Raw genomic sequence first — 26,537 nt, 5'->3', positions numbered from 1 at the left:
GACGATTTCAGGGACTTTCTCAGGATGACGGACCCCATTTTTCACCGTTTGTTGGCTTTGCTGACCCCTTATGTCAGCAGGCAGGATACCTGCATGAGGCAAGGCATCACTCCGGAGCAGAGGCTAGTCACGACCCTGCGGTACTTGGCGACAGGGAGAAGTCTGCAGGACCTCAAGTTCTTGACAGGCATCTCCCCCCAGGCTCTGGGGATCATTATCCAAGAGACCTGTTCTGCTATCATTCAGGTCTGGCAGAAGAAATATATTAAGATAAGATTTATCCTTTAGGCCTCATACACACTGACTTTTTAACAGTGGATTTTTTTAGCTTTTTTTGCTGCTTAAGAACGCCACTCCATGTTATTCAATGGGCTCATACACACCATGGTGTTTTTGAGCTGTAACAGGCATGGTCATTTTTAGGTTCCAAAAAAAACCAAGGACCAGCGCCTTCATAGGCTACAGCGCTAGAGCTGTTTAGATGCTGATGCCGCAAAAGACTCAAAACTGATGTTTTTTAGCATCAGCGTTCTTAAGCTGTAAAAATTTTTATTATGTGATTGATCACTGTATGGAAAAACAGGAAATTCCTATATGTAGCTACCCAAAAGTCCCTTGCACACCTGGGGGATTGTGGGAAATAGAAAGAGGAGGAGCAGGCATGGCCAGCTCTGTGTCACAACCAGCTCTCATTACAGCTGTGGAGGATCATCCCGAGCTGTGGGACCTTGCTCACCCACAGCATGGAGACCACATTTTAAAAAATCAATTGTGGATGGAGATAAGCGCATCTCTCACCCCATGTCACATGGTACCCAAAAACAAACAAGTAAGTCTATGTTCATGGAATGCATGATCTGTTTGTTCTTTAATGTAATAAATGTATAATGCATAATTAACCTCTTCCTTTCCACTTTTCTATTCTTGTCCACTATTCTTAGGCGGTGGAAATCACTCCATGATCATGTGAGGAGGGACCTCACTGAAGAGGAAGAGGAAGCCGCATGTCTACCACCAAAACCTAGCCTTTGTAAGGCAAGCCATGATCAGCAGCACTAGAGAGTAAGTTATTGTGTTTTTTATATAATTAACCCTGTGCATTCAATTAACCCTGTGCATTTATTTGCAGGCAATATGTATTTTCTTTGTATAATGTCAACTATTTAATTCTATTCTTTGTAGGACAATATCCAATATTGGCGAGAGAAGAGAAGAGGCAGGGGAAGTTCGGACAGTGGACAGACCCACCACCAGTGCCACGGACAGCTCAGCCCACACATCTCCCTGTGACAGCAGTGTTGAAAGACTCGCTGAGGAGACAACACATGAGGTAACTGTACATCCATTATGTCAGCCTGTCTATGTCTGTCTGTCTATCTACCTACATGCCTGTCAATTTATATATTTTTTTCTTTTGCAGGAATCCAGCATCAGCCAACACGGGGAGGTGCATGGTCGTGGAGGTGTCCGTGGCCCTGGGCGTGGGCATAACCAGCGGCAGAGGGTGAGCGAGTTTGTTTCTGAGACTGAGACCAGGGTGCTTGCACTGCTGCAGGAAGGGCGCAGCTTTGATGCCTTCCTTGACCCAAGCAACAAGCGTGCCTGCTTCTGCCGGTACATGTACAACTTAATGGAGGACATGGGTGGAGACCTTGAGATACAGTGCATGGATCGATTGAACACCATCTGTGTTCAATACAGACAGTTAAAATACAGTGGTGTGCCACCTCCACCTTCCGTCGATACATACACTGTATCTCAGGATCCCCCACTGGCCCCCGGGACCTCAGCAGTGCAAGCACACCCCTTTCTGTATCAGCCCCCTCCTCTCCGCCAGCCGCCACCCACCATGTCCTAGACCCCATTGTACCCCCCACCCTCCTACAAAGAATTTACACCGCCATCTCATATGCATAGGCGCCATCCCCATTCCTTCCCCCGTCCCCAATCCCCACAACCCCAAGGTGACCAGGCATCCCAGCAAACCTATCACCAGTTGTAATTATAGTCCTGGTTAATAAAACTTTTTTTGCTTGACAAATTCTGTCTGTTTTAATTTATTATAGGATGCACAACAGCAGTCATTTGCACTCTGCTTGAGACAAATGCATGCTGAGCCCTAAGGCCTAGCATGCGTTTATCCCAAGCAGATTGAAAAGAGCATATTGCACTCTGCTTGAGACAATCTGCTTGGGATAAACGCATGCTAGGTCTTAGGGCTCAGCATGCGTTTGAAAAGAGCACATTGCACTCTGCTTGAGACAAACGCATGCTGAGCCCTAAGGCCTAGCATGCGTTTATCCCAAGCAGATTGTCTCAAGCAGAGTGCAGAGTGCAATGTGCTCTTTTCAAACGCATGCTGAGCCCTAAGGCCTAGCATGCGTTTATCCCAAGCAGATTGAAAAGAGCACATATATAGCATATACATATATATATATATATATATATATATATACCCCCTCACTAAGATATGTAGCGTAGTTGTGTTTTTACTTAATTAACAAACTTACTGATATTACTTTAACTCTAGGACAACTTACCCATATTCGGAGTGTAGCTAACATATCCATACCATTTTTTCCCATGGGTGGTAACATCATTGCTTTATCAGTAAGTGTGACGCTCTATATATTTTTGTCTTGATTTTCTAGTTTTGGTAGTTTTCCTACTTTTGCATTAGTATCATGATCACACTTCATATCCACTAGACACTGTTGTCTTTAGCTGTGTCCCCATATCTACCTATAGGGGAGTTTGACCTAGCCATCCTGCCCTCCCCCCTACTTGATCCACCACTGTTTTTGTAAGTGCTGTTAATTTGAGGGTACTGTATTAAATATTTTATTGTATGAGGTTATTGACTATCTTGTGTTTACTCCATTTTAGACTTGCATCATATAATAACTCTTTATCTCCTGAAGAAGCATATACTACACGAAACATGTCGAGCAATGAGCCAATTATATAGCGGAATACCACCATTCCTTCAATAGCCACCATTTTGGATACCTGACAAATACAAAAATGAATACATATAAATATGTAATCATAATCTTATATCTTTTTGGAGGCTACCTACATATACAGTGGGGAAAGTATTCAGACCCCCTTAAATTTTTCACTCTTTGTTGTATTGCAGCTATTTGCTAAAATCATTTAAGTTCATTTTTTTTCTTCATTAATGTATACACAGCACCCCATATTGACAGAAAAACACAGAATTGTTGACATTTTTGCAGATTTATTAAAAAAGAAAAACTGAAATATCACATGGTCCTAAGGATTCAGACCCTTTGCTGTGACACACATATATTTAACTCAGGTGCTGTCCATTTCTTCTGATCATCCTTGAGATGGTTCTACACCTTTATTTGAGTCAAGCTGTGTTTGATTATACTGATCGGACTTGATTAGGAAAGCCACACACCTGTCTATATAAGACCTTACAGCTCACCGTGCATGTCAGAGCAAATGAGACTCATGAGGTCAAAGGAACTGCCTGAAGAGTTCAGAGACAGAATTGTGGCAAGGCACAGATCTGGCCAAGGTTACAAACCTATTTCTGCTGCACTTAAGGTTCCTAAGAGCACAGTGGCCTCCATAATCCTTAAATGGAAGACGTTTGGGAAGACCAGAACCCTTAGTAGAGCTGGCCGTCTGGCCAAACTGAGCTATCGGGGGAGAAGAGCCTTGGTGAGAGAGGTAAAGAAGAACCCAAAGATCACTGTGGCTGAGCTCCAGAGATGCAGTCGGGAGATGGGAGAAAGTTGAAGAAAGTCAACCATCACTGCATCCCTCCACCAGTCGGGGCTTTATGGCAGAGTGGCCCGACGGAACCCTCTACTCAGTGCAAGACACATGAAAGCCCACATGGAGTTTGCTAAAAAAAACACCTAAAGGACTCCAAGATGGTGAGAAATAAGATTCTCTGGTCTGATGAGAGCAAGATAGAACGTTTTGGCCTTCATTCTAAGTGGTATGTGTGGAGAAAACCAGACACTGCTCATCACCTGTCCAATACAGGTACAACAGTGAAGCATGGTGGTGGCAGCATTATGCTGTGGGGGTGTTTTTCAGCTGCAGGGACAGGACGACTGGTTGAAGAAAAGATGAATGCGGCCAAGTACAGGGATATCCTGGACGAAAACCTTCTCCAGAGTGCCCAGGACCTCAGACTGGGCCGAAGGTTTACCTTCCAACAAGACAATGACCCTAAGCACACAGCTAAAATAACAAAGGAGTGGCTTCACAACAGCTCTGTGACTGTTCTTGAATGGCCCAGCCAAAGCCCTGACTTAAACCCAATTGAGCATCTCTGGAGAGACCTAAAAATGGCTGTCCACCAATGTTTACCATCCAACCTGACAGAACTGGAGAGGATCTGCAAGGAGGAATGGCAGAGGATCCCCAAATCCAGGTGTGAAAAACTTGTTGCATCTTTCCCAAAAAGACTCATGGCTGTATTAGATCAAAAGGAGCTTCTACTAAATACTGAGCAAAGGGTCTGAATACTTAGGACCATGTGATATTTCAGTTTTTCTTTTTTAATAAATCTGCAAAAATGTCAACAATTCTGTGTTTTTCTGTCAATATGGGGTGCTGTGTGTACATTAATGAGGAAAAAAATGAACGTAAATGATTTTGGCAAATGGCTGCAATATAACAAAGAGTGAAAAATTGAAGGGGGTCTGAATACTTTCCGTCCCCACTGTATATTAAGGGTCAATGGTGATATTAGCTCTTTTCTTTTGCATTGTTCCAAGTATGAGATGTATATAGATATTTCTATATCTGTTTTTAAAACAATTTTTTTAAAAAAATATATTTTTAAAATATTTACAATAAAGTCACAATTTCTTTTTCTCGATTTCTAAACATATTCTCTTTGTATCAACTTTAGAGTCAACCCTGAGATGTAAGTTTTATTTATGTATTTTTTTTTTTTTTTTAACAGGTCTCCGAGCTTAATAAAAACTCAAAAAAAAAAAAATTAAGATAAGCTCAGGCTGCAATACTTACCACCTCTCCAGTGATGTAGACAGTAGACTTTTTTAAAGCAAATCAGATAAGGAAAGCCTAGAAACCATGTGAGAAGGAGACAACAGCTCCACCTGCTGACAGGACATAAGGATACAACATATTCATATGCAATAGTTCATTCTTAAAGAAAATCTAGAAAAGATTTGGAGGCATGCTCAGTGTAAAGTAAACATACGTCACAACTGAGGTTGAATTTTAGGAAGTTTATTGAAGAACATTTTTGCATTACACAAACATTTCTGGAATACTGACCCAAAACAAGTATGCCTAAAGTCAAAGAAAAGTCAGTAGTTTTGATTTGCATAATTGTTTCAGATAATTAATTCAAAGTATCATATCTTATAAATCAGCATTACAGCCAGGCAACTTGCAAGTTTAGAAGGTCAGCAATTGCAGAGTCTGTGTTCCTGTCATTAAAGGTTTCCCTTTGTGAATAGTTGTCGTTGTTGTAATATATTCGATTTTTCACACATTTTGAAAAAAAAATTCCCATCTTCATTTACTCGGGTAGAATATGAAATGTCAAATAAATATTTTGTATTCTCATTTTCAGTCAGCAGGTGGTGCTCTGAAAACTTTCTCAGGTTTGTCAGATTAGATTCTTACCTAATATGCTGGAAATATGTTGTTTACAGACTTCAATAGCTTAAGCTCCAAATTACTTACAGGTTTGATTAGGTTTCCACCTAGCTGTCAATAATGGGGATTGTCCCAATGCTATTAACAGGAATACGATTGTAAGGCTGATATTTTTCTCTAGAAAATTGACAATCTAATACAAAGCTAAATGTGTCAGAAGAATAACTTGTCCCCACTCTATTGCTCTGTTAGGATGACTAAATGCAAAGGTTCTATCAGACCATTTGAAAGTAAACTGCTTATTCTGTGTACTCAACATTCTCAGAACATTATGGGTTTTCTAAAGTGTGTTGTATATAAAGTGTGTATTTCTAAGGCAAAATCCAATTCTGGGCACCAGCACTAGAAACCAAACACCCTTGCAGTGGGGTCTCCTGAACATTTATCCTTTGCACTGTGGGCCAGAGTTCAAGTTTAATAGAAAAAAAAGAGGAAACATCTGTTTAAAATAAAGACAATGGACTCAAAACTAATCTGTGCTATGGTTCCATTCACACCTGAGCATTTCGGAATGTTTATACATGCACGTATTGGAACTTGCAAAAAACATGCCAAAATATGCATCACGCTTGCGGTGCCATTAATTCTTGATGGCACCCAAAATGTGACACGTATTTTTGGCACTCAACACAAGCCGTGAAAAATATGCCAAAACATGCAGTAAAAAAATACACCAAGCTCTGCACCTGAAGACGGTGCAGGAGCTTATTTGGTGCATTTGTCACATGTAGGGCAGCTCATTCAATTGAATAGGTTGTCCTATTCTGTCATGCGAAAAAATACCACAATGTGCACATCTGAACAAGGCCTTAAAGTGATTATAGAGGAAAAAAAATGTATTTAAAAAATAATAACACACATGGCTATACTTACCTTCTTTGTGCAATTGAAATGCACAGAGCAGCCACGGACCTCCTCATTTCGGCGCTCCAGGCCTCTCCTCCCTGTCCAGTGCCCCATGGGAAACCGCTTTCCATGAGGGCATTTGTGCATGCTGGCTCCCAAGCCCGGCTGCTGCACCCATTGACACAGACAGCGGGACTAGGCTCCACCCCCCTCTTCCAGTGCCAATGGCTCCCAGCGCCCCAGCAAAGTCAGTGAGACCCGGAAGTGAGGGGAGAGAAGAGCTGCAGACATCCATATTGCTGGATCAAATAAGGGCTCAGGTAATAAAAGGGGTTTGAGGGGGTAAAACCGAAGCCTAAACATTTTTTACCTTAATGCAAAGATTGCAAAGAATGCATAAAGGTAAACAATGTTTAGGCTTTAGAACCACTTTAATGTGAAATTTAAGTCAGTAAAAAAATATCTAGGAGGTAGAACTTTAAGTTTCCCTTCTGCCAAAAAAAAATTCTTTCTTCTTGCGCCTATGAATTTTTCATATTGTGTAGACCTCTTGAGGTGCATGTGAAGTACAGTGTACACTCCCAGATAATTCCTGGTATCTGTAAGATGCCAAAAATGGAGCTGGGTGTCTGGATAATGTAACGCATGTGTGCATACTCAGGAGTTACATCATCTGGGCCCCCAATGAGCGAAGAGAAAAGACACCAGACCCAGAAGAACTGCAATAGAAGCTGGCAACCATATTTTGCAATGTAGCACACTCCAATGCGCTCATATGTCCAATGCCCTGACATGTCCCTTCAACATAAGTCTATCAAACAATGGACTTACTTTGAGAAGGGATGGCCACACACTGATCGAAAATTAAGCGGCTCCCTGCTGAACTGGCTGAGGTTTGAAAAATCTATGGCCATCTTAAGTCTTATTAAGAGTTTTCTTACAGAGTCCTGTGAATAAAGCTATAGCATCTTCTAATAATACCTTTAGGTCTTCTCTTTGTGACAATGGTTCCAGGAGGTAGACAGTGCCAAGGTGGTGAACGTACGCAAAGGAGCTAAAGTATATAGTAAAAACGTCATTTATCACTAATTAGAATTCGTACATGCTCTGGCAGGTTGAACCGGCTACTTTTTGTGCTTTGTTTATACATAATTACATAGTATGTGAGACTGAAAAAAGACATAAGTCCATCAAGTCCAACCTGTGTGTGTGATTTTAGGTCAGTATTACCTTGCTGAGCCCATCATCTACTAGGACCCCCAGGTCCTTTTCCATCCTAGATTCCCCCAGAGGTTCTCCCCTTAGTGTATAGAATGCATTCATATTTATGCCACCCAAATGCATTATTTTACATGTATCTCAATTTGACCTTCAGGACTCATGACCCTTAAAGGGAAGCTTTTGCCTTGTTAATTTTTTTAGACATTTTAAAGAACCAGCATTACACAGATAATCTTACCAATGCACAAAAAAGTTTTTAAAACCTTGATAGTATCATAATTATATAGGTACATGGGGGCAGCCATATTTGCAACTGGAGTACTCGAGGCTTCAAAAAAGAGCCTGTTTTATAACTTTTTTCTGATATGGAGGATTTTATGCTTTAAGTCACTGCTGCTTCCTTTAATTTAATAAAAAGTTATATGGGTTGAACTACAGGTAGTCCCCGGGTTACAAACAAGATAGGTTCTGTAGGTTTGTTCTTAAGTTGATTTTGTATGTAAGTTGGCACAGGTACATTTTTTAAGTGTAACTTCAGCCAAAAGAATTTTTTAGTTTTTTTGTATAGCATAGGGAAGGGTTAACACCCCTATAATGTTTGTTTTGCTGTCTGTGCCCCTGTTCAGAACATTTGACCTCACTTTCTGTCCCTGTGACAATTGGATTTTGAAAATTTTGGATTGTTGTGGAAACAAGGATTGGTGATAAAGCTTCAGTGGAGACACCTTTTTCCCATTGTAACTATTAGGCCTCATGTACACTGGGCGTTATAAAAAAGCCAGTAATGTTGGCTGTAGAAAGCTGTAGCTGTAGAGTGAGTTTTTCGGCATTTTTTGGCGTTTTTTAGCTGTAGCGTTTCTTAGCAAAACTATACTCCCATAAAGGCTTATGGCTCAAAAATGCTGATAAACGTCGAATAGCAGCATTTTTTGGCATTTCAAGCTGTTTGGCATTTTTAAGCTGTTTTCACCAATGCTAGAGCATTTTTACGGCTGAAAAAACTCCTCTCAAAACCCACTAGTTCTGGGGGGGTTTTCCAGCCAGAAAACACCCCTGCCAAAAACTGCTGCTAACAGCCTATATGTGCATGGACAGCCTGGATAACATGTTGGAGAGTTTATTGGCTGCCGAAAAAAATGTCTGGATGTTTTACAGCTGCTGTTTTTAGCTTCACTCCTTACAGTGAATTTGCCTTCCTAGGGGTAGGTTTCCTGTTACTTCCTGTTTTCTCCTTCCATTTTGTAAGTATGAGTCATTTGTAAGACTCTGTAACCCAGGGACTGCCTACACTGGGTTTATAACAGAGTCCTTTGCGCAAATGACTTTGGATTTACTGGAGATACATTGTAGTTAACAGGGGTGAGAGCAAGCATGGACCTGCCAGCAATGAAGGAGAACAAACTAGCAGCATTTCAAGGGCTTTCATCAGGGCTTTAATGGTTGCTGAAGGGAAATAGACAAGTAAGGGCTCATGATAACCCTAGATATCTATGAAATGCTGTTTCCAGTTATTCTCTGTTTTCTATGAAATAATACTCCAACAGCTATTGTAATTCTATGTTTTAAAATAAAAACCCAAAAAGGGACAGCTAGTTCTGCTTTAGCTTTCACTTCCTAGGCCAGCCTTTCTCAACCTTTTCAACACAGAGGAACCCTTAAAATAGATTTGCAGTCTCGGGGATACCCTGCTAAAAAATTATTATATCTACAACTTATGATACATTAGAGTGATGGTCATTGGGAATAATTACTCCCTAATAGATAGCTAAAAAGATCAATGGTGTCAGTGGGAACTTATCTGAGGGGCAGAAATTGCTTATTTCTCAAGGAACCCCTAGTAATCTTTGGAGGAACCCTAGTTTAGAAACCTTGTCCTGGGCATTAGCAGATTGACTGTTATAGGATGGCTGAAAGTCACAAAGCCCCACTGTGCAGAGTCACAAGTGTTTAGCCCAGTGGTGGCTAAGTCAGCTGTCACTATTATAATGAACACTTAGCACTGCCTGCTCATTCGTAATAGTAAAAGATTACTCTAAAGGGTAAATCTATCTGCGGCTGCTTTTACACATCCAGGGCACTGCAAGATAATTTACACAGAGCCGCAGCTCTGAGTAACCTTTTACTATTCTAAAAAAAAAAGCAGAGCTGATAGCTCAGAGAGGGAGTCAGGGATTGTGTGATGGCTGTGCCTTCCCGCACAAGAATTCCCATAATTTGGGCTTTAAAATTGGATGCAGCTGCAGCCAGCATACATAGGTGCGCTTAGAGGACAACGGGGCCACCAATCAGGATGGGACTAAGCGCTAATGCTATTAGCATTATCATTTTTAACTAGACCCATCTTTTTCATCTGTATAAGCGGAAGAGTATAATATATTTAATATATCTGCCTTCTCCCTGTCACTTGTAACCAACTTCCCCTGTTCATCCTTGATGTGGCCTATCTGTGCTGTCCTTACCTTTTAACTATGAATATAGTTATATAAGAATAAGAAAACCAGAATTGTTGGGTTCTTTTTACTTTCTGTAGCAATATGCTTTTGACATTTTTTTTTAGCTGCCCCCGGTTGCGTTCTTGCATTTCCTGTTGCATTCCTTGTAGTTTTGAAATGCCGGTAGTGACCCTTTTGTCCTAAATTTTTAAATCACATTTTCACTCTTTAATATGTATTTTTACCCTGGATATTAGCCTCTCCTGTTTGATTTTTTTCATATTTGTTACACAATAGAATGCACCAGCGAATGCCTTTATTTAAAACGCTCCAATATGTCCTTGGTGTTCTTTGTTTAAAAAATGTGGTCCTGTTTAGTATCAGGCTGGGTTCACAGCATTGTGAATTGGATGCATGTTTCCCCACATCCAATTCACATGTGAGGAGCGGCTTTGGTACGAACTGCTCAGGAGTCCTGTGCATTTTTTGGTCCGTTTCAGGTCTGAATTCAGCAAAAAATGTGGGCTGAGATCGGACCTGAAACTGTGAACGGGGACGCACCGGACCCCTGTTGTGAGCCGCTCCGTTCTGCAGTGTGAACCCAGCCTCACAGTAATCACAGTAACACAGCTTATTAAAGGGTAACTCCACTTTTGTGGGGAAGAAACTAGCAAAATAAAAAAATAATAATATAGTGTATACAATTACTTCACAAGTCATGACCCTTCTTTCAATCTGTAATTTTCTGAAAATGCAATGCATAATGGCTACCTGGAGGTGTTCTCTACACAGAATGTGTATAGAACGCCCCGCTGGAAACATAATTTCCGGCTTGTGTGATTGGCTCACTGATTTTCCCAGAAGTCCGCACTAAGATACAAGTCAGATTTCAGTCATCCCCTGCAACAAAAATGTAATTTTTTGTACAATACTCCCAAAGAAAAATCACATCTAAAGAGATGCAGGCCTAGCAGCTTTCCTCATTAGTGCCTTGCAGCTGCTGCAGCTGATTGATAATTATGAAACCACTCCCACTAGACTCAGTGAGCACAGGGGCACAGAGGAACAGACAGTGATTTCTTCAGAATAACAAAAGATAGGAAGTTTGTTAAAATGCCTGCAATGTACATAGATCAGCCAGAGGGGAATGTTTTTTTTTTCTTAACAAAGGTGAAGTTACGCTTTAAAGTTAACCTTTTTGAAATTCAAGGTTCTTGTTATACCAACATGTCTGTTTTTCCTTTAATTAACCTTATAGACTATTCTATGATCACTGTTGCCACAAGTTGTCCCCAATTTTCCCATCTGCAAGCAGCTATGTGTTATTTGAAATTAGTAGGTTCAAGAGAGTATGTTTTCTAGTTGTGGCTTCTACCTTTTGACCCATAAAAAATTTGCTGGAATACATTTAAGAAATGTTGATCCTTATGCCTGGTACACACTATCAGAAAATTGTACGAAAAATACAGATTTCGGAGCGATCATACGATAATCTGATTGTTAGCACAGAGCTTTCGAGAGCCGATCAGGGCAGTTCATCTAATATTATTTGATCGGATATGCATGAAAATTTTCTTTGTATGATGACTGAACGTACGATTTTCTTTTAATCAGTACAGCCGTTGTTCAAAAATGCAATACAGATGCATTACAACACATGACATCACTTCCAAATTTTTATTATGTCATAGGCAAATTTTTGTGACTTTAGTAAACTCATCAGATTCGATCTGAGATTAGCATGCAAAAAGAAACGGTTTGTCCGATAATCTCATCGTGTGTACCAGGCATTAGTGTGAAGTTCTGTTTGTCCAATCAATATCAGGATATGTGAAGTATCCTATAATAACTTCCGGACATTTCAATCTCTGAGAGCAATCACATTGGCTTATATCAAACATCCATCAGTAATTTAACAAATTTTTCATTTACGTGACGCTCCCGACATATCAATTCCACACCCTCACAAGTCGAATTAATGATGTAATCTCTCACACTTCAGATTGTTCTTGACATACAGGCATGTCCTTCCTCTTTCCTACCTAACCGGTCCTTCTGACAGTGTGTACTGTTGGATATTTACAGCCCAGTCATGTGAGTTGTCTAACCAGGTTTCTAATACTCTCTTGAGGTCAGAATCCTTCTCAAATAGCTTTTCCATCTTGTTAGCCAGACTAGCATTTGTGTATATACCTTTTACTTTTTTACTTGTGTTTAGTAATTTATTGCTGCTTACTCTTGGATTACAGTTAGCATCAGGCAAACTTCCTGCATTGGGCATGGTAGATTCCTTTCTGACTCTTCCCCCAGGGCCAAGATTAAAAAACCCCTCCAAACTTTTAACTATTCCCCCAACAGAGCTGCACCTTTCTCATTTATGTGCCGTTTATCCCTACTGTAGAGCCAGTAACTGACTGAAAAGTGAGCCCAGCTCTCAATGAACCCCAGACTTTCCTTCTTACACCAGTTCCTCAGCCATTTTTTCAATTCTCTTAGCTCCAACAGACCTCTCTGGTGTAAGTCATGGCACAGGGAGTATTTCTAAAAACACTACCTTGAGGTCATTTTAGCTTAGTACCTAATGCCCCGTACACACGAGCTGAATTTCCGTCCGAAAAATCTTGGATGGTTTTTCCTACGGATTTCCGCTCAAGCTTGCTTTGCATACACACGGTCACACAAAAGTTCTCTGAACTTTCGACCGTCAAGAATGCAGTGACGTACAACACTACGACGAGCCGAGGAAATGAAGTTCAATGCTTCCGAGCATGCGTCGAATTGTTTCTGAGCATGCATGATTTTTTGCACGTCCGAATTGAATACAGGCAATCGAATTTTTGGATAGGAACTTTTTTTGACCGAAAAATAGAGAACCTGCTCTCAATCTTTTACTAGCTGGAATTCCGCCAGCAAAAGTCCGACGGAGCATACACACGGTCGCATTTTCCGACCAAAAGCTCACATCGGTCTTTTGCTGGCGGCATTTCCGATCGTGTGTACGCGGCATTAGTCCCTTTATTTGTTTTCATCTTCAGACTTCGTCATTAGTACCACACTGTGCCATAATAGCTTGATCCTCTCAGCCCCACCCAAAAAACTGTTCTACTGACTTGCGATGTGTTGAACTCGATTGCTTGGTAAACAACATACTGTTTGGCAATCACAGTCTTTTTGACAGATTACTCTGGAATCTCCTACCACCAGTATTTCTTTATCTTTGTCTATCAACTCCTGTCCATAGAAAAGAAACTCCCCTGGCAGCTAGTGGACTTATTCTGCTCCAGTAATGGTACCCCTGAGCTGATATCCTCAACATCATACAACCAGGCATATTTATTGGGGTATACTTACCAAATCAGGACAAGCCTCCCTAACACTTTATCCTCCACCCTGATCTACCCCGTCTTCTGACCATAACCCAGCTACTTACCCTGGACTCCTGTACCTTCATATATATACCCTCCTCTATACTGTCCTCAAACTGCAGCTGATGGGTAAGGCCCAGACTCCTCTCCAAGTTGTTAATGCTCCACAATGTTGCAAGTTGGTTATTTAGATCTAGAATGTGGGATTCTAAATGAACAACTAGCTCACCCTTGAATAGCTGCTCGAGGAACATATACATGGAGCGGGATGTTCAATGTGTTGCATGTCCTCATGGAGGGCATGTTTACCACTAACCTAATGAGGATACTCACAATGTTGGTATACTGTCATATTGCAAACCTTTTTTTTTTTTTTTTGCTGATCTATACATGAGACCATAGACCATCCTTTTTACAGAGCCTATCGGTTCTGGCCACGCCCTGCTATTCTCACAGTACACAGGGCTTCTCTCAGTGCCCAGCAGCTACAACAGTACCCAGCAGTTACAAGATGAACCAAGCAGTTTTCGCAGTGCCCAGTAGATTGTTATCACAGTGTCCAGCAGTGTTATTGCAGTGCCCACAAGTGTTCTCACAGTGCCCAGCACTTGATATTACAATGCCCAGTATTGTTATCACAGTGTCCAGTAGCTCTGTACCCAGTAGTCCTTATTCCTGTGCCAGCAATGTTATTATAGTGCCTAACAGGGTTTTCACAGAGCCCAGCTGTTGTTAATGACATTGTCCAGTAGTAAGATTGCAGTGCCTGGTAGTTGTTTTTACATAGCCCAGTAGATTATTACCCAGTAGCTGTTAAAGTGGTATTGAATCCAAAAAACAAAAATGTATTATATTGCTTTTACATATTCCTAGATGTGATGGCTGCATTTGTTTTTTTTTTTAAACATTTTTCCTTTATTTTCTATGGCAGTTAGTGGGTTGAGACAAACCATTTTACATTGACAATGGTCACCGACTCCCTTACACCGCACACAATGCAACCATGAACACTGACCAAGAATGCTACAATGTACAATTTTTCCCTCACCAACACCGACACACTGCTTTATTATTCCTGTACTAGTCCAGTATTATAGAGAGATCTCAGTAAAATTCCTTCTATTAAGTTTTTTTGAGTTACAAGTTCTTGTCTGTCTTTATTACTATTAAATGTGTAGTGATTTGTGATATGAGGAAACAAATTATATTGGATTCATAACACATAGTGTGGTGCTTCATTAATTTGGGTATAGTACACCCCATGTTCTCTTCATCTAAGAAAAAAACAACACAGTGCTTGAATCCAACATCTCCAATCTACAGGTTCACACACACAATGTGCAAGTATGACAGCCAGAGAACTAGCATTTTCAGAAGGAATGATCAGCAATAATAGCCTCCCTGATTCTCTTATGACAGGTTTCCTTTAAGGTCAGGAGCGATAGTCATATAGTGCCCGCCTTTAAGGTCAGGAGCGATAGTCATATAGTGCCCGTCTTTGAATCAAGCATATAACTAGAGTGGGTCAGTAGTATTCATCAATTCTAAGTATCCATGTGCATTGGAGGAAGTATAAAAACTTTGCCAATTGCTGGCCATAGACAACAGTGCCATATAATAAACACATTACATTTATACTCACCCCTTTGCTGCTTGGTGTGTTCTAAGTCTAGATCCAAATGTAGGTTTCAGAAAGTGTTTTTTCTTAAGAGTCCTGAGCATGTAGCTATACCAGCTTCTCAAATTACCTTTAGGTCTCCTATATAATTAGTGACAATGGTTTCAGGCAGAATTCAAAAATTTGTATAGAGTTTGTAAATTATGCAAAGCAACTAATGTACATCATACCTCCCAACTTTATACAATGGGAATAAAGTATGCAAAAGTATGTAGGCATAGGGCACACCCCAATTAAAGGAGAATTGTACAAAAAAATGGGTGGCTAAACCCACAAGTGCTTTTTTACCACTACTATACCTTTATATTGGCTTTTGGAATTAACAAATGCAGCAATTTAGAAATTGGCCGAAAGGTTTAGCATTGTAAAACAATTTATGATAGATGAATAGTCCATTTTTATATACAACTATATAGATCAGACCAAAATGAGGGACAAATGGGGAGGAAAGAGGGACTGAGGGACAGTCCTCGAAATCAGGGACAGTTGGGAACTATGATATACATGTCAAAATATGCCATATCTTACATCATTTAACGACGTCAAATCTTACGTCATTTAACATTAATACAAATCTTACCTGTGTTGGCAGGCTGCCTTTTGCTTTTTGCTTGAAACGACTGTCTCTTAAAAAAGTATTCATACCCCTTGAAATTTTCCACGCTTTGTCATGTTACAACCAAAAACGTAAATGTATTTTATTGAGATTTTATGCGATAGACCAACACACAGTGGCACATAATTGTGAAGTGGAGGGAAAATGATAAATTGATTATTGATTGATTTTTGATGATTATTTTTACAAATAAATATGTGAAAAGTGTGGCGTGCATTTGTATTCAGCCTCACTGAGTCAATACTTTGTAGAACCACCTTTCACTGCAATTACAACTGCAAGTCTTTTTACCTTTTACAAGCACATAAACTTTAATGGCATCCCAGCCTTAGTCAGTAGGGTTCAATATTGAGTTAGCCTAGCCCATCCTTTGCAACTATAACAGCTTCAACTCTTCTGGGAAGGCTGTCCACAAGGTTTAGCAGTGTGTCTATGAGAATGTTTGACCATTCTTCCAGAAGAGCATTTGTGGGGTTAGAGCACAGATTATGAGCCAGGCCTTCTCTTCAACATCAGTGCCTAATTCATCCCAAAGATGTTCTGTTGGGTTGAGGTCAGGACTCTGTGCAGGCTAGTCAAGTTCCTCCATCCCAAAACTCATTCATCCATGACTTTATGGACCTTCTGTCTACAGGGCAACTAATAGTTGTCCTGTAGACAGATTCTCCCACCTGAGCTGTGGATCTCGGTAACTCTGGAGGAGCTACAAAGGGCCTGTTGGCTGGTTCTCTGATTAATGCTCTCCTTGCCCGGCCTGTCAGTTTAGGTGGACGGCCATGTCTTGGTAGGTTTTCAGTTGTGCCATACTCTTTGCATTTTCAGATTATGGATTGAACAGTGCTCCGTGAGATGTTCAAAGCTTTCAACTTCTCAAAGTACTTTATCCCTGACCTATCTGGTGTGTTCCTTGGCCATTCATGATGCGGTTTGTTTACTAAGGCTCTCTAACAAACCTCTGAGAGGGTCACAGAACAGCTGTATTTATGCTGAGAATAAATTACAGGTGGACACTATTTACTAATTAGGTGACTTCTGAAGGCAATTAGTTCCACTAGATTTTAGTTAGGGGTATCGGAGTAAATGGCCTGAATACAAATGCACGCCACACTTTTCACATATTTATTTGTAAAAAATTGTGAAAACCATTTATCATTTTTCTATCACTTCACAATTATGTGCCACTTTGTGTTGATCTATTACATAAAATCCCAATAAGATACATTTACATCTTTGGTTGCAACATGAAAAAAATTTGAAAAATGTCAAGGGGTATGAATACTTTTTCAAGGCACTGCATTGTCTTGTTACTGTGTTTTGGATAAACATTTGAAAGTGACGAGCCTAGCACAAATAATCTTACTAACTTAATGTGTGAAAAAGGAGATGCTGGATAATCGGGTTCCCTATTTCATAGTGACAATAATCCTTCAGACAAAACTGTACCATCTAACACACCAACGCTGGAGAACATTTTATTTATTTGGGTGGCATGCTCAGCAGAGTGAGTAACAGTGACAATAACTGTACATAAGAGCAAATAGCAGTTACAATATAAACAATTCACAAACAAGATATTATCAAACCTAATTTAATAAGGTACCCAAAACTCAAGCTCAAGGGGCAAAGTCCGCACCACCTAGGCCCTGACTCATGGGGAAGCCCTAAATATGCAATATATTAAAATATATATATATATATACACTCCAGGGGGCTAAAAGTCACAGTTCCTCCTTATCCCCCCAGTTGTCCCATGGTAAACCTGTCAGTGGCCAGGGTTGGGGCCCAAAACTGTGTTGGAGTGCTCTCTAACAGTTTCTCACCACTCAGAAGTTTATCATGGAGTCTCCTCCCTCTTGTTGGCATCTTAAACACTGGATGCACGATCAGGCTGCCTCCCTACGGTCTCTGAGAGTGATGGTAGAGGTTTTGAATACTGTTAAAACTATCCCAAACAAAGCTACCGGCATTTCAGGTGCAAATGTTCTCTCCCACAGCTTGCTGGGTTCCCCGTCTCTAGAACACGGCCCTCTGGTCACTTCGGCATGGTGGTCTCTGGCAGGTACAACAGTTCAGTTACAGGCAGCACTGACACACCAACAGTTTCACCCTGTCTCTCCAAGTGAAAAGACTGACTTGGTAGTGAAGGTTTCTAGTCCTTTTTCCTCTTCTATCCTGGTACATTTTTCCTTTGGGACTTGTAATCAGTTGTCAGTGCTTAGTCTTTAGGTAGAGACTACATTCCACATAAATCTCCTTGGATTGATGGGCTGGCTTTCCCAGTTTTTCTGCAGCCAATCCCTGTATTCTGAATAAGGAAAGAGATGGTCGGCACTCAGGATGACATCCAAAATCATATTCCTTTATTAAGGGTCTGATATGGATTTTTGGGGGGACCCCATGCCATTTTTTTAAATTTTGGCGCGGGGTTCCCCTAAAATCCATACCAGACCTGAAGGGCCTAATATGGAATTTAGGGGGACCCCCACGCCAATTTTTTTTTTTTAATTTTGGTTCGGGGTTCCCCTGTGGGGAAATCCCATGCCATTTTTATCAATGAACTCTTATTTGTATTGTCGGACCGACAATTCATTAATAGCCGTGAGTAGTTTTAAATGACTTTTTTTCCCTTGAAATGTCATTTTGCTGTCAGACTGTTCTAAACACGGGAAACATGCGCCCCTTTACAGGCATACTATAGACACCCCAGGGACAAAATTTAAAGGAATATTACACTTTTATTGTTTCACTTTAAGCATTATTAAAATTACTGCTCCCGAAAAAACGGCCGTTTTTAAAACTTTTTTTTTTGCATTGATCCATGTCCCCTGGGGCAGGACCCAGGTCCCCAAACACTTTTTATGACAATAACTTGCATATAAGCCTTTAAAATTAGCACTTTTAATTATTCATGTTCGAGTCCCATAGACTTTAACGATGTTCGAACAAATGTTTTGCCTGTTCGCATGTTCTGGTGCGAATCAAACAGGGGGGTGTTCGGCTCATCCCTATTCATATGTTTATAAAGGATTATTTATAAATAAATATATACAAATATAATTTAGCACCCTCTAGTGTAGAGTGCTAGAAGTATATATAGGTTTTTGTTAGTGTAGGTAAATTATTTGGCTTGGCTGGCAGACAATTCTCGGTCTATTCAGGGCCAGGGTTTGAGTGACACAGGGAGGCTGGAATGATTCATCAGGCAGCACCCCTTGTACCTCCCCCTACTTGCTGGAACTTTTGAGAAATTTCCAGAAGAATGGGAGGGAGGTTAGGAGGAGCTGCCTGGAGTATTCATGAGGGCCCTAACTAATCCCAAACATATGGGTTGGCAGGGAAAAGCCCACCTCAGATACTCAGGGTTAGCCCAGCAGGGCAGGAGAATATGGGTGAGAGCTGGAGGAGGCTATCTGTGGGCCATTGAGGGTAACCCCCTAGCGCAGTGATTAATCTTGAATTTATTGTTTGTTTTTTGGTACCTTTATTTCACTTGCTGCTCTATTGTGCCATCATGGGCATCTTTGATTTTAGAGCCACCCATGTCATTGATACTGAAATTGTCTTTAGTGAATCTGCTGAACCTCAGAATGACATTGATGGCGTCTTTATGCGACTTAAAAATCTGCTCACCACAGAATTGCACATTAATTGGGATGTGGCGTTCTTGGAGAGATATATTTCTGCAAAAATTGTTCCTAGGAGTCTGAGATGGGAACTGACTCCATATAATGATGATGTTGATACCTCAGAGTGGTTCCTATATTCCAATAAGGCTGGATTAGCCCTTTTTGATTTTTTGATCACTCGTAAAAGGAGGAAACTGACAAACATTGATGATGAGATAGTAAAACTCAGAGAAAAACTGGTCCCTTTTAGAGACCTGGAGGACTATAAAAAAAAGATCTGATAATCTTAGAAAACACTTAGAAAAGGAAGAAGCAGAACAAAAAACAAAAAAGAAAAAGAAATATGTCCGTGATACGGAAGATTATACAGAACAATAACAATAACGTTTTTAGATGGCAAAGTATGGAGAAGGCTAATACCATGAGTAATGTGGGGGTGGCAGCTGAGACTAATGGGATACCTGGTCAATTACAGGAAACTCTGGGTCCCTCGCAGCCTTCCACCTACCAGGGTAGAAATTTGGATTCTCCCAGGTCTGTACATGGACAACCACCTAAAAACAACTTTACAGGTAGAGGGGGCCCCAGAAGGGGCAATAAAGGAGGTGGCCGTCCTGCACATCATAAGCCTGTCGACACCCATAATAGGTTCACACCTCTATATAGAGAGGACAAGCGCTATGGAGGTAGCGACAGGTACATTGTACAACATTCTCAACAAGGACCCCCACGTGGCCATTTCAATAATTCTTGGAGGCAACATGGAAATTTTTCTCCAAGGGTCCCTTATGCATATGAAAGGGATAATGGTGGTAATGAATATTGGGGGGATTACAATTATACACCTACCCAATCTACCAGTCACCGTGTAAATAATGATAATTTTTTTAGGGGAAGATCTCGGGCCTGGGAGGTCAGGTGAAGGAGGGATCCTCTGAAAACACAAGGAGGAGTCCTTTTCAGTGGCACAGAAGCAGGTGTGAGGAGAGCAGGAGCCAGCAAGCATATCCAGGAGATCTCCAGGGAGAAGACAGCCGGGTGACTGATGAGTAAGACAGTTGGGGAGGACTGAGAGGCAAACCCATGCCATTCGGCAATTCATCAATTGTGGTTCACAATTTGTAGTATATTGTCTGATATGCCCCTGTGGCCTTCTTTACGTGGGCCGAACCATCTGGGCTTTACGCACGCGGTTTGGGGAGCATAAAGGAATATACTCAAAAGTGTCGACAACCATTCACTACCATTATATTTTTTGCATCAACATGATCATAATCCATCTGGTCTTAGGCTACTTGGCTTGGAAGTTATGGGTGAGGATGCCGATACTGGCAGGCACTTTTGGAGACTTTGTAGAAGAGAAACCTTTTGGATACATCGCTTAGGAGCCTTATCGCCTAGGGGCCTGAATGTGGGGTTGGATGTTCAGACACTTATGTGACCCCCCCGGTCCTCTTCCTCCCTCTGTTTTTATTCTGTTTTTGCCTTCATGTGGGTGTCCTTCCAGGAGCTCATTATACAAACATGTCCTGTTTCTTTTCTTCTTTTTCATCCAAGTATTTGTGCACATTTTTATCTTTATTTAAATTTTTTTTTATTTTCATATTTATATTTATATATTATTACTATTCAAATTATTACTTGACTTTACCATTGTTCTTAACGACTAGCTGCGATTGAATACCAATTACTGTACACTAGATGATTTTTCCTCTTAAGTGGGATTTTAAAGGGCGGAGGTCTCAAAAAAAAAAAAGTATAACAGAAAGTATGAAAAAATATATCAAAATTTTATTGTATCAAAGATTTAAAAGTATAACATATACTAAAGCACATAAGTAAAAACAAATATGGATGCCACAGGGTATTTTATTTACTAAAAAAACGCTATACATAAAATTGATCACAAGAATAAAAAGGCAGTGCCCAAGGCGGTTTTTATACCCTGTACACTGCCTTTTTATACTTGTGATCACTTTTATGTATAGCGTTTTTTTAGTAAATAAAATACCCTGATTTACACCATGTGGAGGCTTCCCTCTTCTTTTCCATATATCTTCGGGAATTGAGAAAACATCTTCAACCTTGGAACCAGGTTTTGGTCCTTTTCCCGTGTATCCTGAGGTGACATCCAGGCCTCATAGAGGCTCCATCTGCCTTCAGCCACTTCACTCACCTGCCCAGGGTGGCACACAGCTCGATTGATTCTATGCTCATGGCAGTAGAATCCAACAGTTCCGGTAAGTGTACCCCATCCTTTCATGAGTTTGATGACATCTGAATTGTGATTTGGGAAGCAGAAGGGACCGTTACACCGTTCACATTTATTCACTGTGGATTATCACGCTTTTCCTTTGACTATATGTCACTATTGGGACACTTGCTTATGCTTACAGAGACATTTTGTTTTTATGACACGTGTTCTTTAGCGCTACAATTTATTGAATATCGGTACACATTTTGGTCACATGGTTTGTAGCAGCTTTTTTGCCTTTTTTAAGGTAGCGCATTAATCATTTTTCTTTCCATTGTATAGTGTAGAGTGAATGTAATGACATGGGTGATGAGGCTTTGAACCTCCCTCCGAAAGGGTTGGAGCTTTTCGCAGTCCCACCATATGTGGAGCATGGTACCTTCTATCGTCCCGCATCTACAGCAGGTATTAGGAATGCTAGGGGAAAATTTGTGAAGGCGGGATGGAGTCCTGTACCATCTGGTAATAACTTTATAGCAATTCTCTTGGATGGCAACATTTAGTGAGCATTTGTGGCCATATTCGTAAACGGTGTTCCATTCCTCCTTGGTTAGGGGTGTTTGTAAATCCTTATCCCGAAGTGAGCAGACAAGCGGCCGCATTTTCCAATGCTACTTCTATAGTTCTGGCTTCTGCATCCCTGACAGCTGAATATCACTCCGCCGCCTGCTGTCAGGGATGCTATAGCTACAACTACAGAGGAAGTATCGGGGCTGGATTAACCCCACTGTTTTTAAACAAGACCTGCCCGCTGCCCCCACGGGGCTTCCAGTTCACCACTGCCCTTTGTCCGAGAAAAGTATTTGCCAGGATCGTCCCAGGCAGAGGAGGAGGAGATAGCTTTTTCCTCCCTGCTCCGCCTGCGAGTGCCCCGCCTCCCAGCTTCCGCACTGCAGTGCCGACAACGCAACAACCTGAGGTGAGGAGGATGTGCCGGGACTCAGGAAATGCCACTGGTAAGGGGGGAGTTGGGGGCACAGACTTTAGCAGTGTGTGTGTGTGTGTGTGCGGCTCTACAGCAGGCAGGGAGAGAGGAGGGTGTAGTGCTTTTCATCTATCCTCTGAATTCTTTAATTTGTTGTATTGAACAGCTAGTAAGAAGTGTGTATCACTGCTCACATGTTCAGGGATGTTCTTCTCATCACATAAATATAAGCCAACATGCTCTTTGGTTCCCAGTCACTATGCAATGTTCTGTACCTGAAGTCCAGGATATGTCATGGGTAACCTACCCATAGTACAGCCGTGTTAACTTAATGGCATCCTTAAAGGCTATTGTAGTAATAGCCTTACAAGGGCCTAATTAGAGGGTATAAGTACATATCCTGTGTAAATATCATCACATCTCCTGCAGGGAATAAATATTGACCCCCCCTGTCTCGAGGCTTAGTAAGTCATTCTCTGGTAAATGTGGCTGCTAAGTGCACATTCATACTTTCTTGGGTTGAATTACTCAGTCGGCAGATGCTGCCAAGCACAACTGCACATTAAATAGGATTTGATTAACCTGAACTTATATATATATATATAATTTTTTTTTTTTTTTTTACACTATATTTATTTATTTATATAGATATACAGTGGGGACGGAAAGTATTCAGACCCTCTTAAATTTTTCACTCTTTGTTATATTGCAGCCATTTGCTAAAATCATTTTAAGTTCATTTTTTTCCTCACAGCACCCCATATTGACAGAAAAACACAGAATTGTTGACATTTTTGCAGATTTATTAAAAAAGAAAAACTGAAATATCACATGGTCCTAAGTATTCCGACCCTTTGCTCAGTATTTAGTAGAAGCACCCTTTTGATCGAATACAGCCGTGAGTATTTTTGGGAAAGACTCACACCTGGATTTGGGGATCCTCTGTCATTCCTCCTTGCAGATCCTCTCCAATTCTGTCAGGTTGGATGGTAAACGTTGGTGGACAGCCATTTTTAGGTCTCTCCAGAGATGCTCAATTGAGTTTAAGTCAGGGCTCTGGCTGGGCCATTCAAGAACAGTCACAGAGTTGTTGTGAAGCCACTCCTTCATTATTTTAGCTGTGTGCTTATGGTCATTGTCTTGTTGGAAGGTAAACCTTCGGCCCAGTCTGAGGTCCTGAGCACTCTGGAGAAGGTTTTCGTCCAGGATATCCCTGTACTTGGCCGCATTCATCTTTCCCTCGATTGCAACCAGTCGTCCTGTCCATGCAGCTGAAAAACACCCCCACAGCATGATGCTGCCACCACCATGCTTCACTGTTGGGACTGTATTGGACAGGTGATGAGCAGTGCCTGGTTTTCTACACACATACCGCTTAGAATTAAGGTCAAAAAGTTCTATCTTGGTCTCATCAGACCAAAGAATCTTATTTCTCACCATCTTGGAGTCCTTCAGGTGTTTTTTAGCAAACTCCATGCAGGCTTTCATGTGTCTTGCACTGAGGAGAGGCTTCCGTCGGGCCACTCTGCCATAAAGCCCTGACTGGTGGAGGGCTGCAGTGATCGTTGACTTTCTACAACTTTCTCCCATCTCCCGACTGCATCTCTGGAGCTCAGCCACAGTGATCTTTGGGTTCTTCTTTACCACTCTCACCAAGGCTCTTCTCCCCCGACAGCTCAGTTTGGCCGGACGGCCAGCTCTAGGAAGGGTTCTGGCCATCCCAAACGTCTTCCATTTAAGGATTATGGAGGCCACTGTGCTCTTAGGAACCTTAACCACTTGCCGACCACCTCACGCAGATATACTGCGGCAGAATGGCACGGGCAGGCAAAATCACGTACCTGGTATGTGATCTGCCTCCAGCGGGCGGGGGGACCCCCCCCGGTGCCCGAGGCGATCAGAGGTGAGGGGGAGACCATCCATTCGTGGCCCCCCCTCGCGATCGCTCCCAGCCAATGAAATCCTTCCTCTGCTGCTGTATAGTAAACAGCAGCAGAGGAAGTGATGTCATCTCTCCTCGGATCGGTATTTTCTGTTCCGGCGCCGAGGAGAGAAGACATCTGAGTGAGTTGCACAACACAACACACACAGTAGAACACGCCAGGCACACATTACACCCCCCATCACCCCCCGATCACCCCCTGATCACCCCCTAATCCCCCCCCCCCGTCACACTGACACCAAGCAGTTTTTTTTTTTTCTGATTACTGCATTTGTGTCAGTTTGTGACAGTTAGTGTGGTGGGGCAGTTAGTGTTAGCCCCCTTTAGGTCTAGGGTACCCCCCTAACCCCCCCTAATAAAGTTTTAACCCCTTGATCACCCCCCGTCGCCAGTGTCACTAAGCGATCATTTTTCTGATCGTTGTATTAGTGTCAATGGTGACGCTAGTTAGGGAGGTAAATATATAGGTTCACCACCAGCGTTTTATAGCGTCAGGGACCCCCATATACTACCTAATAAAGGTTTTAACCCCTTGATTGCCCCCTAGTTAACCCTTTCACCAGTGATCACCGTATAACTGTTACGGGTGATGTTGGTTAGTTAGTTTATTTTTTATAGTGTCAGGGCACCCGCCGTTTATTACCTAATAAAGGTTTAGCTCGGCGGTGATATAACTCAGGTTTTAGGGTCAGATAGGGTCTGCGTCGCCCCAGGCAGCGTCAGGTTAGAGCCATTAGCGCTAACACCCACGCACGCACGCACCATACACCTCCCTTAGTGGTATAGTATCTGGATGGATCAATATCTGATCTGATCAGATCTATACTAGCGTCCCCAGCAGTTTAGGGTTCCCAAAAACGCAGTGTTAGTGGGATCAGCCCAGATACCTGCTAGCACCTGCGTTTTGCCCCTCCGCCCGGCCCAGCCCAGCCCAGCCCACCCAAGTGCAGTATCGATCGATCACTGTCACTTACAAAACACTAAACACACATAACTGCAGCATTCACAGAGTCAGGTGTGATCCCTGCGATCGCTAACAGTTTTTTTGGTAGCATTTTGGTGAACTGGCAAGCACCAGCCCCAGGCAGCGTCAGGTTAGTGCCAGTAGCGCTAACACCCACGCACCATACACCTCCCTTAGTGGTATAGTATCTGAACGGATCAATATCTGATCCGATCAGATCTATACTAGCGTCCCCAGCAGTTTAGGGTTCCCAAAAATGCAGTGTTAGCGGGATCAGCCCAGATACCTGCTAACAACTGCGTTTTGCCCCTCGCCCGGCCCAGCCCAGCCCACCCAAGTGTAGTATCGATCGATCACTGTCACTTACAAAACACTAAATGCATAACTGCAGCACTGATCCCTGCGATCGCTAACAGTTTTTTTGGTAGCGTTTTAGTGAACTGGCAAGCACCAGCGGCCTAGTACACCCCGGTCATAGTCAAACCAGCACTGCAGTAACACTTGGTGACGTGGCGAGTCCCACAAGTGCAGTTCAAGCTGGTGAGGTGGCGAGCACAAGTAGTGTGCCCTTTCTGCTGCATTCGCCAATCCTAATAATTGGGAACCCACCACTTCTGCAGCTCCCGTACTTCCCCCATTCACATCCCCAACCAAATGCAGTCGGCTGCATGAGAGGCATTTTCTTTATGTCCTCCCGAGTACCCCTACCCAACGAACCCCCCAAAAAAGATGTCATGTCTGCAGCAAGTGTGGATATAGGCGTGACACCCGCTATTATTGTCCCTCCTGTCCTGACAATCCTGGTCTTTGCATTGGTGAATGTTTTGAACGCTACCATACACTAGTTGAGTATTAGCGTAGGGTACAGCATTGCACAGACTAGGACACACTTTCACAGGGTCTCCCAAGATGCCATCGCATTTTGAGAGACCCGAACCTGGAACCGGTTACAGTTATAAAGTTACAGTTACAAAAAAAAAGTGTACAAA

At 41.9% G+C, this 26,537-nt stretch overlaps 2 protein-coding genes across 3 annotated transcripts in view; one reads left to right on the top strand and one right to left on the bottom strand.

Annotated features, from left to right (window-relative positions):
• LOC141106404 (membrane-spanning 4-domains subfamily A member 4D-like) overlaps positions 1-15,337 on the bottom strand; it is a 114,437-nt gene extending 99,100 nt beyond the window's left edge. Inside the window, exon 1 of the mRNA XM_073597165.1 lies at positions 15,186-15,337. The gene's annotated coding sequence lies outside the window, so the exon portion shown is untranslated. The remainder of the gene's footprint in view (positions 1-15,185) is intronic.
• LOC141105375 (uncharacterized) lies at positions 682-5,140 on the top strand. Of its 2 annotated transcripts, XM_073595245.1 has the most exons (5): positions 682-829; positions 942-1,062; positions 1,183-1,330; positions 1,421-1,504; positions 4,955-5,140. In XM_073595245.1, the coding sequence occupies exons 2-5, from the start codon at positions 1,043-1,045 to the stop codon at positions 4,997-4,999; spliced, it is 297 nt and encodes a 98-aa protein (XP_073451346.1). In that variant the 5' UTR covers positions 682-829; positions 942-1,042; the 3' UTR covers positions 5,000-5,140. The 2 variants fall into 2 exon arrangements, with proteins under 2 accessions (XP_073451346.1, XP_073451345.1); XM_073595244.1 differs by lacking the exon at positions 4,955-5,140 and having other exon boundaries at positions 1,421-1,940.
• Positions 15,338-26,537: the final 11,200 nt, after the last annotated feature.

The sequence above is a fragment of the Aquarana catesbeiana genome, linkage group LG08 (genome assembly GCF_042186555.1).
Source record: "Aquarana catesbeiana isolate 2022-GZ linkage group LG08, ASM4218655v1, whole genome shotgun sequence".
Taxonomy (NCBI): Eukaryota; Metazoa; Chordata; class Amphibia; order Anura; family Ranidae; genus Aquarana; species Aquarana catesbeiana.
This window is presented reverse-complemented; position numbering and strand designations above follow the sequence as displayed.